At 34.4% G+C, this 15090-nt stretch overlaps 1 protein-coding gene across 1 annotated transcript; it reads left to right on the top strand.

Annotated features, from left to right (window-relative positions):
• Positions 1 to 256: 256 nt before the first annotated feature.
• LOC141482369 (uncharacterized) lies at positions 257 to 10109 on the top strand. Its single transcript, XM_074175468.1, has 4 exons — positions 257 to 6917; positions 7619 to 8144; positions 8216 to 8355; positions 9536 to 10109. The coding sequence occupies exons 1-4, from the start codon at positions 6453 to 6455 to the stop codon at positions 10073 to 10075; spliced, it is 1671 nt and encodes a 556-aa protein (XP_074031569.1). The 5' UTR covers positions 257 to 6452; the 3' UTR covers positions 10076 to 10109.
• The last annotated feature ends 4981 nt before the right edge of the window (positions 10110 to 15090 follow it).

Below are 15090 nucleotides of genomic sequence, written 5' to 3'. Positions count from 1 at the left end.
TGTTTCGTTTCGCTTCCTCAATTTGCGTTGTACGATAAATGAAATCTAACAGTCTTCGGCCTCACTCGGAAATCTTCGGAAAATCACGAAAAACCTGAATTTTCGTTTTCCTTGATTTCATATAGAACTCAGCATCCTGAGACAAAAAGTATTATGCCGCGTCTCGATATTCCTATTCCTTCTTGCAAAAATATGCGTTTGAAAAATCTTACATTTTTCGAACTCAAATGCTAATAAAAATTGAACCACGAGCACTGGAAACGTGATCGAGGTATCAAACGATGGCTACTAAGAATCTCTATCGATGCTTCTTTGAAGAAAGCACGATTTCCCTGTCTAGCTGAAAAAGCCATTTTCCGTAAAATCAGCTTTTTCCCTATTTAAAAATTAGCGAAGGCTAATAATCTTGCAAAATATTTTTCTATCGCTTAGGAAACGACATTTCATATCTTAATTTTCGAAACTAAGCTGAAATATCTTGGGAAAACCAATGTTTTTCCACATTTTCGCATTGTTCATTCTAAGTGGGCGGTCCTTATACTGGAGCTCGTGAAATTTCAAACTAGTTTTGTTTCACGACAAAGTTTTGTATTTTCATAGTTCACTTTGTTTTTCCGTTACTCATAATGGTATCAAAGTTTTCGGTTTTTTATAAAAAAAATCAGGCAACAGCTTATGTGACGAACAATTAGTTTGTGTTATGTTAGCAAAAATAGTAGCCAGGGACGTTTTTCATAAAGGTAGCTGTAATAGATCATATTCGATAAGAATTTCATTTGGAGCACATTTATGTTCGCTGAGATGGATATTATTATTTGTTCACGCCGTTATATCAACTAAATATTACTTATACTGAATTGAAAATTATTACAATGAAAACAGCAGATGAAATATAAAAATGAAAAATATAAACGTCAATCACATATGACAACTCTCTCTAATGATTATAAAAGAGTAGCAAAATCAGAAAACATACGCGTGTTACAAAATAAACCTTATTGATATGGACGATGAATCGATTACGGGAAAAACAACTTTCAAAAAGCAAATAAAACTCAAAAATGGAAATCTTTTTTATGTCAATATTCTTATTGATTATATTAAATATATCAATATCTTAATGAGCTGACGTAGTCGGCGACAAGGAATTTTTTTAATAATTACTGATAAATTGTTGAAGGATCATTATGAACAAGGAATATCTTATGAATTCAACTAATTGATACTATGATACACATTCCCAAGCTGATGTAACAGATATTAGTAGGTGTATCATTTATTTTTCAAAAGTCAGATACGAATGCAATAGTTCGAAATCATGTGAGGAGCTGGATGAACAGGTATTCCATACGTTTAGCCAATCTCATCAGTACAGTTCCAAGCTGGTGAAACAGATATTGGAAAATGTACCGCTCATACTTAAGAAATTTACAGACAAGAAATGAAAAAAATTGTCGAATTATTCCATTGGCAATCATAAGAAGCTGAATGAACAGATATTGTTTATGATTGCTCCACTTCAGTAATACTTTTCTTTCTAAGCTGATGAACAGTTATTAGAAAGTGTATCACTCATAATTTGAGGAGAAGGGAAACATATGGAAAATTGAATGAAATAATAGGTTGTAAAGAGAGTTGAAAAAAAAACAATTAAAGCACAAAAACCAACTCATAACGCATTCAAAGCTAAAGATAGAACAAAAATAAAAAAAACCAATAATTTGAAGTATATTGAAAATGAGGAAAAACTGTAATTTTACTGGATGAAACAACTATCAAATTCTCTCATTATTGTAAAACACAAGAAAAATTAACTTTTTAGCTAATTACCACAAAATATTATTTATACTTGATCAATTCAACTTTTTGTATTGGAAAATTAGCTTCACAAGCCCATTATGAAGAATGAAGCCCCCGAGAACGAGAGAGGCGCCTGTTCATTCATCCATCCAAATAATGAAAAAACTATTTGAAAATTTAATTAAATATTTATTGTAAAAAAAACGGAAAAAATACTTTGAATAAACTCACACTCAAAAATTTTATTAAAAAGAAATACATTAAAACACCAAAAACTTACATTATACTGCCACCAGCAGGATCGAAGAGAAGGAGATGTGCCGCATTGCTGATAATCAATCGATACCCAAATGTCTCTTTAATGATCTTGACCTCCCTCAATATTTATAAAGAATTATCCGCTGACATTGCGACTTTGATCCGGTCACTGTACTAAGGTAAGTTTGCGTATTTGGAGATTGTTTTATATTCTATATCCTGTGATCGGATCAATTTCGATGTCTATGAACTTGAAATATTAAAAGATGGAATTCTGAATACTGGGTGTTTCAGGGTGTTTCATTATTATATTTGGCTTTTTTCCACATTATCATTTGAAAAATTGATGTTATAGTTGATGGAAAACGGTGTGTCCATATGTATATCAGTGCGTGTCTCAGTTCTGCAGAATATCGAAATAAAATTTTGTTTTGCGATTGGGTCTTTTTTTACATTTTATTGGAATGTTTATTTGCTATGTGTAGGGGTAATAGGGGTAGTTTTATTATGAAGTGTGGTTGACTTGTTAGGATATCTTTGAAGGTAAAGAACTGTGTGGTAGATTTGGCTGAGATTGTTGATATCTGTTCTATTGTTTATAGTGTTTGGTGATTTTTTAATATATATGATTTCTTTTATAGTTCTTTTATCATGGTTGTGTTCATACGCTAAAAACTTTGGTGCCATTAAAATTTGGGTTGTGGTTATCAGTAACAATATGTTTGTTTAGAGCAGTACTAGAATTTTTCATGTTTGTGTCCATTTAGTCGGTTATTTAATAATTGTTACGTCATCCCAATGTAAACTTTATCGCAGTTAAAACATGGAATACTATGAATCAAGTTGGATTGTTTCATTACAGGAACATTGGTTTTTAGTGAAGTGAAAAGTTTTATTGTTAGGTTAAAAGATTTGTAACATGTTTGTATGTTTTGTTTTTTAAGGATATTGACTATATTTTCTGATAAGCCAGGAACGTATGGTAGGGCGGTATGGCCAATTTCAATTGTAAACTTTTGGAGTATCGATGAGTTGTCATTACTGATTCTGAAACTCACTAAATTATTAGCTTCAGTTATATTATTGATTGTATTGCATCCATACAATCCCAAAAGTCCTAATCCATAACGGCTGTTCCTATCCAATTTAACTGGTGGAAAAAATCCGCACTCAAGACACTTGTCCCGACAGCTTGTAAGCTCGAACTTTTGTGACATGACTGATGAATAATTTGAAACACATTTCAATTTATTGTTGTGCATAGCAACAGCACATTTAAGACAATTTACACTTTTTGGAAGGTGTTGTATTGGTTGTTCGGTTGAAATTTGCTACAGATATTTGAAGGAATAAGGGCTCATCCAGCCCCAACTCACTGGACACCACAGTCAACAATATTGGAAAAAAAACACTTCACTGACTTGCAGTTTTTAATTTTTTTAGATTAATCAACTAAAAATTGAATCCACTTTGCATATCATGAAAATTTGCTTTGGAGACCAGCTGACATTAATAGTGTTGTCATATCAGTAAAAGTCAGAGCTGTCAATTAGCACTGATTCCGTCATAAATGATCTTACTAACGCTGAAATGGCTTTATAAATAACGTTTTCTTAACTTCAAAGTTCTGTATCTCAAAAACGAAGCAACTCCGCACATGTTCATAGGAAATGTTTTTCTCAAAACGACCTAATGAATCACCCTCTGAAATTTCGTACCGTAGTTAGGTAACACTCTGCATGAAAACATACATATTTTTTCTCAAAACGTCAAAAATTTTGACTTTAAACTTTGAAGTTGACGTTGTAAGGTGACACTGTAGCCACCTCCAAACATATACAAAGGGTTACGGGAGATATGAAGTTGAAAAATAGAGGTGTCATTTACACATTGATGCGCTATTGTACAAACTATATTCATTTATTTCACTATAAAGGTTGGCATGTTCAAGAAAAAAAATGGTTACTAACTTTCATCAAACAAGGAAATAGATTTTTCATATCATTCCGTAATGTGGTTTAGCTATTCAACATATAATGTATAACTGATAATGCATAATTTTCAATGAGCAATCTGTATTCTATTTTTCATTAGACATTGTTTTTTTGTAAAACATAATTTTTGATGTTTACTGTGCAAAACAACTGTTCCTCCTAAAAATTCTACTAAAACGCTTGCAAGACCTGAAGTCATTGACCATAACATCCGGAGTTTCAAATTTCCGAGTCCGTATCAATTTTCGTTATTCCTTAAACAATCCATCATTTCCAGCCATGGCGTTTTATATTGTGAACTTATTTAGGGATACAGCAACTGTACTAATTATTCAGTCCAATCTTTCATTTCTAACGTGGTTTTGAGATAGTTTCCACTACAGTCTTCAACAATGCTTTGATATCATGGTTAGGTTTTCAAGTAAGTTATGCTACTGTTTATTGCTCGTATTCACTACTTACATGTAAAGTTTTTCTTCAAGTTTTTTTCTCATTCAGAAGATACATTCTCTGAATTTTAAACTGAAAATCAATCTTGTACATTCATTCTGAATTCTCTGTATTCTTGATGCTGTGATTTGTTCGTGACAAGGGCCATAAACGATATCGCAGTAGTTGAATATGGATACCATTTTTTGTCACTATGAAGTTTATTAAAAAAGAAAGTAATACAAATCATGAAACTATGAAACAACAAAAATCAATTCGCGCTACGAATTCATTGATTCTAGTGGCGCATTTGTTCTTTCAGCTGCAGGAAAATCCGGAAAAAACCTGCAGCACCACATCATGTGAAGATCTTGATCTGCCAATGTCCTCTCTTTCATAAAACAAAATGTAGGGTGTCTCCAGAGGCTCCAATAAATTCAAGACATCGCCAGAACACTTCGTGACACGACTATCGTCAAACAAACCAGTCCGTTTCGTCTTTGACCAATGCGTAATAATGATCAGATTCAACGCCAGAACCACAGTGAACAAGACTGCATGAAGATTATAATAGTGGTCTGCTAGATTGAAGTGTTCATCTCTTGCGAACCTTCGTAAGAGTTTGGTGCTTCCGTCAGATGTTGAGTCATGTTTGAAGATCATCAGTGTTATCATTAGATTGAGAGGTGCTATGATAGTCAGTTAGTTTGGTGCATGTTTGGCAATACAGTTGATCATCACCCGTTTAAAGTTCCATTTTCAGATGATTTATTAATAAGCTTTGCACGGACTGGTTATCAGTCATATTAGGAAATGCTAGTTGAAGTTCCAGAAAATCACATACGTTTTTGCTACCTCTTGAACATTTACTACAAAGTAAACAAGTGAGGATTTTTCCAGCAAAAGATTTACAAACACAAGACGAGATAGACTACGGAATCATTCAATCCAGAGCGGTCAGGAGTATTGATTCTGCTATTTTTTTGCTCACGAAGAGAGTTTTCAACAAGAACCCCAAGAACTCAGAGCAATCCTATTGTTGTCCTAACGAGTATCTAATGGACTTCAAAGACTCCGGGAAATCGGTTGATCGGAAAGATAAAATTAAACTATCGATAAAATGACTTGCATGTTTCGACTGAGAAAAGTCTGCTCGAATAAAGTTCTATCTAAATTATTATTAGTTTTTACTATCAAACGGGATATAATGAAAAAATCAGGTATATATAGAATAGAGTGTGGTGAATGCTCTGCAGAATATACAGGCCAAACCGGTAGAAATTTAGATATAAGACTGCGTGAACACGTCTGTTTGGTAAAAAAATCTACAATGTACGAATATCTTCAAGAATCTGAACACAAGATAAATAAAGATAACCTCAAAATCTTACACATATGTAATAAAGGGTGTTATAATGTCCCATATCGGCACTAAAGATAATATTATTTATGTGGTGCTGCACAATAGCTTTGGTTATTTTATTATAGCTCCTTAGCTTATGAGCCACATGTTGAGCAGATAATCCACATTCGTCTCTAAGGTCATTATTAGCTGCTGCATTTTTAAGAAAGCCTAAAGCTTGGTCAACTTTTGAAGTTCCTACCGATGGCGATGGTTCAACTAATCTTTTACGTTTTTGGATTTGCTTTACAGGAATGGCAGGTGTACGTGGTTTTGGAGATACCGGCGCATTTTCAGTTTGTATTTCGGTTTCTTGTGAGTGTATATATCGTCTTTATTACTTTCAGAAGGTAGTGCATTATCATTTTCCTAAAGCACTCCCTAAACGATCAAGCGGTTTGATCAAATGTTTGATCAAGCCGCGTTACGCGCGCTTCAAACAACCATCAAGCAGGCCTTCAAACATTTGACCAAACCTCATCAGATATTTTGTTTAGTTGTTATTAGTTGTTCATTCGTGCGGTTCGTTCGCTAAATAGTTGTCAGTGTTGTTTTGTGAGCTTCACGTTATGGTTTCAAATACTGATTTGGCCTTCCTGGCCCTAACATTGGTTGCCCTAAACAAGCGGAAAAAAGAGAAAAGAAAACGACGGTGGTCCAAGGAGTGGTACAAAATGAGAAACCGTTTTTCTCATGACCATTTAATACGTTTTCTGCGGATTTCGAAACCAGACGACTATAGGAACTTTTTGAGAATGGACGGAGAAAGTTTCGATTATCTACTGGAGTTAGTAAGGTCCGACATCGAGAAGAAGGATACAAATATGCGTGAAGCGATTCCTGCAAGCCAGAGACTGTCTATCACACTAAGGTATCTAGCGTCTGGTGCAGATTTGGAAGACCTAAAATTCACGTGCGCCATAGCACCTCAAACTCTAGAGTCCATCATAATGGAAACTTGTTCGGCAATAACGAAGGCATTGAAGAACAACATTCAGGTAATTATTTGTCAAGTACATCTATTTATATTTTATTAAGAAAAAGCATAATGAATGTTAAATACAATTAAAAACAAAAGTTCACATTGACGTAAATGAACAAAAATTTGTCGCACTGTCATCGTCTTGGTTTTGCCCATGATGAAAAGAAGGGCTTGGATGCGATAAGTAGATAGGCTGCGCTGAGTTGGAGTAGTCTTGCCAATTTGAACTATTCGATGATGATGAAGTTGATGTTGAAGGTGTCCAGGGTCGAATAAACTTCACTCCTTTCCTTGTTAGGGTCCCCATTTCGGCTTCAAAAATTGTATCATTAATAATTTTTTCCGCAAAACGTCGTTGATCCGGAGGAATTTTTTTCAATTTCATAGCCCACCCCTTGGCCATAATGTCCTCTTCGGTCTCAGGCCGCTTGAAATATTCGGTGGCTAGTCCCACTAATTGCTCATTAGTGTCTACTACTTTCCTTTTATTCCTTTTTTGAGGAGGGGGGGCTGGGTTAGAAGTTGGCGTTGTATTAATTCCAGAAGGAGATGTACTTTCGGAATCTTGAGATAGCTGCGAGTCGACATCAAGCGGTGACTGTAACAAAAAGTACAATACGGTTCATATACGCTTACGAAATGTAGGCATATAAACAATGTATTACTATACGAAGTCATATGTACTTTTTTTTAAATGTGGTAATTTTTATGTAAACTTTAAAATCGTAGTACCGTTTCTTGTTTTTCGTTTAGGTTCCGAAATTGCAAGATGGATGGGATAGAGTATCTCAGGAGTTCGAAGAACAATGGAATTTCCCCAATTGCTTAGGGAGCGCTGACGGTAAACACGTGGCAATCCAAAAACCACCCAATTCCGGATCCTACTATTACAATTACAAGGGATATTTCAGCATTGTGCTTATGGCTGTTGTTGATGCTAATTACAAATTTCTGATGGTGGATGTGGGAGCGAATGGTCGAGTGTCTGATGGTGGCGTTATGAAAAACACCTTATTTTGGCGCAAGTTGTCTGAGAACCAGCTTAACTTGCCTGATCCTCGACCGTTACCAGGCACTTCTAAGAAATGTCCGTACGTGTTTCTTGGCGATGAAGCTTTCCAACTTCACTCTAATTTCATGAAACCGTACAATAGGGCTGCTCTGACAAATGATAAAACGATTTACAACTACAGACTCTCCCGAGCCAGAAGAGTCGTGGAGAATGCGTTCGGAATATTAACGAAAAGATGTAAAATATTTCAAAACCCATTAAATTTGAGCCATTAAAAGTTAGAAAAATCGTTATGACATGTTGCCATTTGCATAACTATTTATGCTCAAAAAACAGAGCTAACTATTTGCCACCTCAGGACATTGACAATGAAGACGTTCCTACTGGTGCTACGGAACTTGAGTCATGGAGACAAGACACTCCACAGATGCTTTCCCTTCAAAAGACTAAAGGCAATGCAACAGTATTAGCAAAAACAGTAAGGGACGACTTCTGCGAGTTCTTTAACACCTCTGGGGCAGTCCCGTGGCAAAATAAGTGCCTCAATTAATAAGTGACAATATTTAGTGTTGATATATATTTAGGTTTTGAGTTAAGTACCACTGTATTCGTGTAATACTAAACTAATAAACATGTACAATAAAAATAAAATTAATAAATGAAGATATAAATACGTACCTCAGAAGTTTCAGTTGCTGCTATTTCCAACTGATCCTTTATGAAGAACATATCATTGTAATACCACAGAGACGATTCAGGGATGTCATCCGGAGACGTTCCTGATACTTTTTTCCTCTCGATGGCCTTATACATTCTATTAAAACCTGTTCTCAAATTATTAATTTTTGCTTTCAAAAGCTTCACTGTAAAATCTGGTTTCAGTACTTTTAGGGCCTCTACGATTTTTCCCAACGCTGCATTTTTTTAATTTCTATTGAAATAATCCTTGCTTTTCACCTTCCACAATTCGGGAGAATCGCGGTACGAGTCAATTAACAAGGTTATAAATTCCCGTTCCGAGTTTTCACATTCACTCTCCATGGTTTTCGCCTAGTGACTGACGCAATGTTTGACAAAAACCGTTCTAGACGATCAATCCCCTCTCCAACCGTTTGAGTCAAACAAACTTTCTATCAAACAACCTCAAACCTCGTTTCAAACGTCAAACAAGTTTCTACACGGTCAAACACGTTTGATCAAACACTTTTGATCCAACATTTGATCAAACCGCTTGATCGTTTAGGGAGTGCTTAAAACACAAGATGTTGAGACGATTCGCCTGATTTATACTTCAGTCGATACAGGATGTTTTCAAAGTTGAGTCATTTATTTTAATGGCTTGTAGAACTCGTCAAAAGAAGTTGAAAGACCAAAAATTGCCAAATAAGGGAGTTATTTTACGTTAAAAATTATTTTTAGATGCCTAGCATTTCCGAAGAATGGTTACAGATTAGTAGACAGTATGAAGAAAAGTGGCAATTTCCTCATTGTGTTGGGTCAATGGATGGCAAGCATGTTACAATACAGGCCCCTTTTAACAGTGGAAGTGAATTTTATAATTATAAATCGAATTTCAGTATAGTTTTACTTGCCCTTGTTGATGCCGACTACAATTTTATATTTAATGACATTGGATGCCAAGGAAGGATATCAGATAGAGGAGTATACAAAAATACAACGCTTTACCAAAATTAGAAAATAATGATCTCGGTTTGCCAGAAGATTCTCCGTTATCCAATTCGAATAAACCAATGCCCTACGTTTTTCTAACAGATGAGGCATTCGCTTTAACGTATCATATTATGAAGCCCTTTTCTGGAATACATGAAAAAAGAACTCCTGAAAGAACATTTAACTATCGACTTAGCCGCGCAAGAAGGGTAGTGGAAAACGTTTTTGGAATTTTATCAACAATATTTAGGGTCCTAAGAAAGCCAATATTGCTTAGCCCTGAAAAAACACAAAAAGTGGTAATGGCGGCTTGCTGTTTACATAATTATCTGAGGAAAAGCCGCCAATCCAATAATATTTACACTCCTTCGGGAAGTTTTGACCAAGAAGACGATCAAATCAAATTTATCCCTGGAAGTTGGAGGCAAGAAAAACCTTCAGAAACATCACTATTGCCTATTAAAAAATCGGCATCTATAGCTAAAGAAATGCGTAATGGCTTTGCTCAATATTTGTTTAAGAATTAGTTTTGAATCTGAAGTATATTATTTTCAAACATGACTTGTGATTGGATTTACATACCTCAACTGAATCTACTGTTTTGTCTTGGTTTATCCTTATCTTACAAAAAACCCATACGTTGGAAAGCATACCATTTTGATATGTATATTTCTTCTCTTCCTACAAAAAAAAATATTTACATACAGTGGGTAAAAATTACATTTTAACAAAAAATTTAATCTATACGTTACTATTCATTCAAAATATTATTAGCTGTTATTGAAGATTTTGAAATTTATGGAACACCCTGTATATACAGAACTTTTTATAAAGAATACCTTTCTTGTAAAGCTGATAAAAAAGTTTTCCATATTAATAGCTAAGCATCAATATAGACATATCTGCATATCAAAAGTTTTTTCATTTTATTTACTTAGTGAAACTACACTAATTTCAAAATAACATTTAAATTAAAAAAAATTGGAATAAATACCTCTTCCGGTTCCAATGGATTCTGTCCCTTTTGCTTTTTCCCGTCGAAAACTCGATAGAAGACTTTCCATTTTACTTCTCACCTCTTTTGTGGTACACCCCATTTTATTTGAAATCGCCACCCAAGCATCATGCTTTTTTATTTTATTATGACATTTATTTTTTGGATCCTATTACACGAGTTGTCTTTCATGCTCATCTATCAGTCCCAAACATTTTTCCTTACTCCAATCCATATCAATTAATTTTAAAATATTATTTATATCAAATTAATAAAATAATATGACCAGCAAAAACTCACGAAAAAACCACAAACGCGCGTGATCCTCCACACTCCCGTACTAACTGAAGACCGGCGAACGAATAAATTTCTTTTGTGCAAATCACATTTACCGACAAATCTCGGAATATCTTTGACGCGTTCGGCGCGACGTACTCACTAGGGGAATTTGTTCTGCGCGCGCTGCGCGCGTTGTTCGTTCGAACTGTTTCGTTGCAAATGAATACGCACCTTTAGGTGTAGTAAACGAACAGATAATAACGCTTTTTGATTTAATTTCATAAATTTCACATTCTTTATTTTACCATTAGATGTCTATATAACCAAAATTAATATAACCAAATTAACAACAAAACAATTTACCTCAATAATCTTATGAAGAACTGGAATTCATCATTCAGTATGTCGTCCTTCCCGTTCTATACAAATTATAGTCCTTTCATTCAGACTTCGTGGCATTTTTTATGTTAGCAGAACACTCCCGAATGGTATTCTCTAAATGTTTTTGTTTGTAAATAGGCTGTGCTCATACACTATTTGTTCCAGGTAACCATGGGTCAGGCGAGTAATCAACAACAAGGATAAAGCAACATCTATTGTAGTAATATAATAAACAAACATACATCTGGTATATGATATTGAAAAAGAAATATTTATATTCCCACATCCAATAGTTAGTAGAGATCAACCGTCATCTATTATGTATTGCTTTTATCTCTCGACCGTAGCATAAGCGCATGCACACGTATTGGAGTATGAGGTGAAGTTGAAAATTCTTTTAACGAGGAAATCTCAGCTTTCCATAGAATACAAAAATAAAAGAAGACGTACTGAATACAATATTAAATTATTAATACAATTAGAAAATGTTCCCGCTTGCTAGGTACTAGGTACTTGCGTTGCAGCTTGCCAGGTCCTTTGGTGCCTTCGGTATCCCAAATACCAAACTTGCCAGTCACATCAATATTTTGTATACCCGGCCAGTAAAATCAAATCAGACTAGGCAAACCAGGTTAGGATTTTCTATCAGTTGACGGTTTTTCCACCCATCTATAAAACCCTTCAAGAAGAATGAAAATCGCTAAAATATCGTTGAATAATAACATGCATTAATGAATTTATTTCGAAGTCAAGCTACTGATTGTGTGCGTGTATTTATTTCATTAATTTGATAAGATATCATTATCAAACTTCAATTAGATCTTTCACTTTGCAACCTTAGATTTTGGTGAGTCTTGTAGAGGAACTTTTAAAAGAAATAAAATTCTGACTACCACTTGCATTTACCTATTTAAAATACTTATGTTCGTTCATAATAAAAAACAAAGCTTACATCGAATGCTCAAATACATCAGTATAGAACACGAAACAATCATCACTTATATCAATCAAAACTCAATCACACTTACTACAAAAAATCCCCAGAATGGGCGGGTGTTCACCTCTATAATTTATTGCCAAATCACTTAATGCAACTTTCACCAAAAAAGTTCAAGGTGGAATTGAAGAAATTTTTTTCGAATAGATGTTTTTATGATCTGAATGAGTATATGAATCATACATGAAAATTGATGAGTCTAATCTTTTAATATGATGTAACAAGGTATTTTGTTTCTTGTGATATTTGCGTGATACAATTTTTATTTACTGTACAATATTTCTTATTCTATGTGACGAACCTATACATTGTACAAATGACACAAAAAGGTAATATATTATCTATCTATCTGCCTATTGCACTTCTGGTTCACTCACTAACAAAAAACAACTTTCATTTATATCATCTCCCTGTATATTTCAGACATTCGATAAATGAAAACTGAACACAAATATATCAATCAGTATGGGAAATAAAATTACCCATCCCCTAATTTATCATCATTTATTTCTCGACATCTCACTGTAGGGAAATCAGTCACCCTCATATTAAAAAAATCAGAATCACGTCACCATATAACTTGACCCCAAAATTGATACTGCCTGTATAAAGTGAACAACTGAAAAAAGATAAATATCACACTGCTATCGATAGAAAATAGTTATTTCCGAGTACAATGGGTCACATGTGGCCTAAGTGCGTGGGATTCACAAAACAATTATTTATTCAACTGTACTAGTCCAACCTGTGTCTTAAGAGAAAATGAAGTCGTGAAACTTCGCTTAAGGGACGAAAATTCCAGAATTGCTCAAAAAACAGATCGAATGAAAATTGGATATGAAATTAAAAAAACACTTCAGTACCATCCACAGGAACGTCTTTTCGCATTTAACTCGACGCTAGAAGTATTTTCTCGCCATTAGTCGCACGGGAGCATTCTGCTCACATCATAGAGAACGCATTTTTTTTCATAAATTTTAGGTAAAAAACACGATTTTTTTAAATTCTATATTATTAGAACGAAAGTTATATAAATCAAATAAATTCAAACGACTGCTAGTCTTCCTGTGGTCCATTTACAGCAGAAATAAGTGGTGTGTTTTGGGTAAATAGCCCGTTCGCCAGCAACACAAGATTTCTTGGTCCCATTTGGCTCCCCTGCTCGTTGCTGCAAAAATTGTAATTCAGCTACTTTGTATATAGAGGCACGTAAGGTTATACTCAAGATTGGTATATTAGCACGATTCACAACATGAGGCCTTAAAGTTGCAAAGCAAACTCTTTTAGAAAAATGCATCTTTGAGAAATAACGGCACTGTTCCCATTGTTAGCTTTGCATATTATATAGGAATTTATCGCAACCAAGTATACTACGATCATACCTTCGGTTCGTTCCTTGCGCCCTCTTTATGATGCAGGAGCGATATACAGATGATGGCTAGGCGGTTCTAAATGTCGTGGGTGTGTACAAACAAAAAGCCTGTCTAAAAACGAACGGCTGTTACCAAACAAGCGAGACCTTTTTGAGGCTAACTATGTGTTGAGTTTGAAACTTGTGAATTATGAGACAACGTAATATTTTATACATTTATTAAAATAAACTAAAGGTTAAAACATACATGTATCGGATACACAAACACTTTGGTTCAGTAAATATAATACATATCGGTGACATAAATACTTGTCATAAACCTTTACGGTTGTGTTTGTTAAATTAACTATCATGACTACGATTACCAGTTCACTTAACTTAGATAGACCAGGGCAAAAATTCAATAAATCATGAACTTCGTTCTCGGATATGTATTTGCGATAGATCGTACGTAACTAGACAAAACGTGGGATAATTTCAAGCGGTTGATCAGTCATTCACAAAATTTCAAATACGATAACAATACTAAATATAACCTTGTAAGCGTTCATCCCCTAGTTACAATGGGATTCCTTATATATAAATATACAACAATAATCACCAGGGAACGATAGTAACACATTGATAAAAAGGTTAATAGTTTCATGAAAGCAACAACAATAACAGCAGTGATTATTACATAAAATTCCAAGTCCAAAGTCCACATCAAATCATCAATACAATAATAAATCGTTCCATTTCATAGATACATGTTCATAATACAGTAAATCATGATCAAATTCAATTCACAACGGTTAATATCAGTTAAACCCAATAATTTGTAATACAGGTCAATTTTCAATGCATCATATCAATAACTCAATGAGCTTCCGTGATCAGGGAGGATTATCGGATCAACACAATTTAGTCTCCCGATGTGCGTTCTTTACTCGTTCGACAAACGTTCATAATAGTCTCGGACGAAAGTTAAAGTTATATTTTCTTACGGTTTGTACACTTCTACTCCAGTATTGCTAATATCCAAGTCATACTATAGATCCTTATAGTTCAGCAATATTTCATGATTCCAATTTATCGAAACACTTTCTATTAATCCTTTTTAAAACGCAAATATTCTGACAGTATTTATCTCGGTTATTATTTTTTCATTCTTAGTTTCGGAATATTGAAAATAAAATCGAAATGCATTATTTTCACAAACATCAGGGTTATTTACACTACATTACTTTTCCGGAATTATTCACTGATTACTACATTTTCAGTAATTTCCCATAATTTTACTGTTACTGTGGAGATACGTTCCGCTAGAAGGTTTTACTGAACTCTGCCTCTAATGATTCGGATCCCGTATTTATAGCGGGCTTCTTATTGCATTTTCGATTGAAGTCGCTAAAAAAACAACAGATGTTGCAATTAATAATGTCAGGCGGCTTCTTTTGCCCGTCAGATTTACGATCCTATTAATTATCGCCTTGATGTCTATTGTGACAAATTAATGATTATTAGTACTCGCCGCCAG

This window comes from Leptinotarsa decemlineata, unplaced genomic scaffold (assembly GCF_025532065.1).
Source record: "Leptinotarsa decemlineata unplaced genomic scaffold, Ldec_3_MD MMD2_P_RNA_scaffold_14, whole genome shotgun sequence".
NCBI lineage: Eukaryota > Metazoa > Arthropoda > Insecta > Coleoptera > Chrysomelidae > Leptinotarsa > Leptinotarsa decemlineata.
The sequence above is the reverse complement of the archived record's forward strand: the minus strand, read 5'-3'. Positions and strand labels throughout refer to the sequence as shown.

Bases quoted from the DNA above. Each gene is read 5' to 3' on its own strand.
- LOC141482369 (XM_074175468.1), top strand. From the start codon at position 6,453: ATGGTTTCAAATACTGATTTGGCCTTCCTGGCCCTAACATTGGTTGCC. The intron at 6,918-7,618 runs TAAGAAAAAGCA...TTTTTCGTTTAG, and splicing joins TACATCTATTTATATTTTAT to GTTCCGAAATTGCAAGATGG. The intron at 8,356-9,535 runs GTAAGGGACGAC...GATATCAGATAG, and splicing joins CAACAGTATTAGCAAAAACA to AGGAGTATACAAAAATACAA.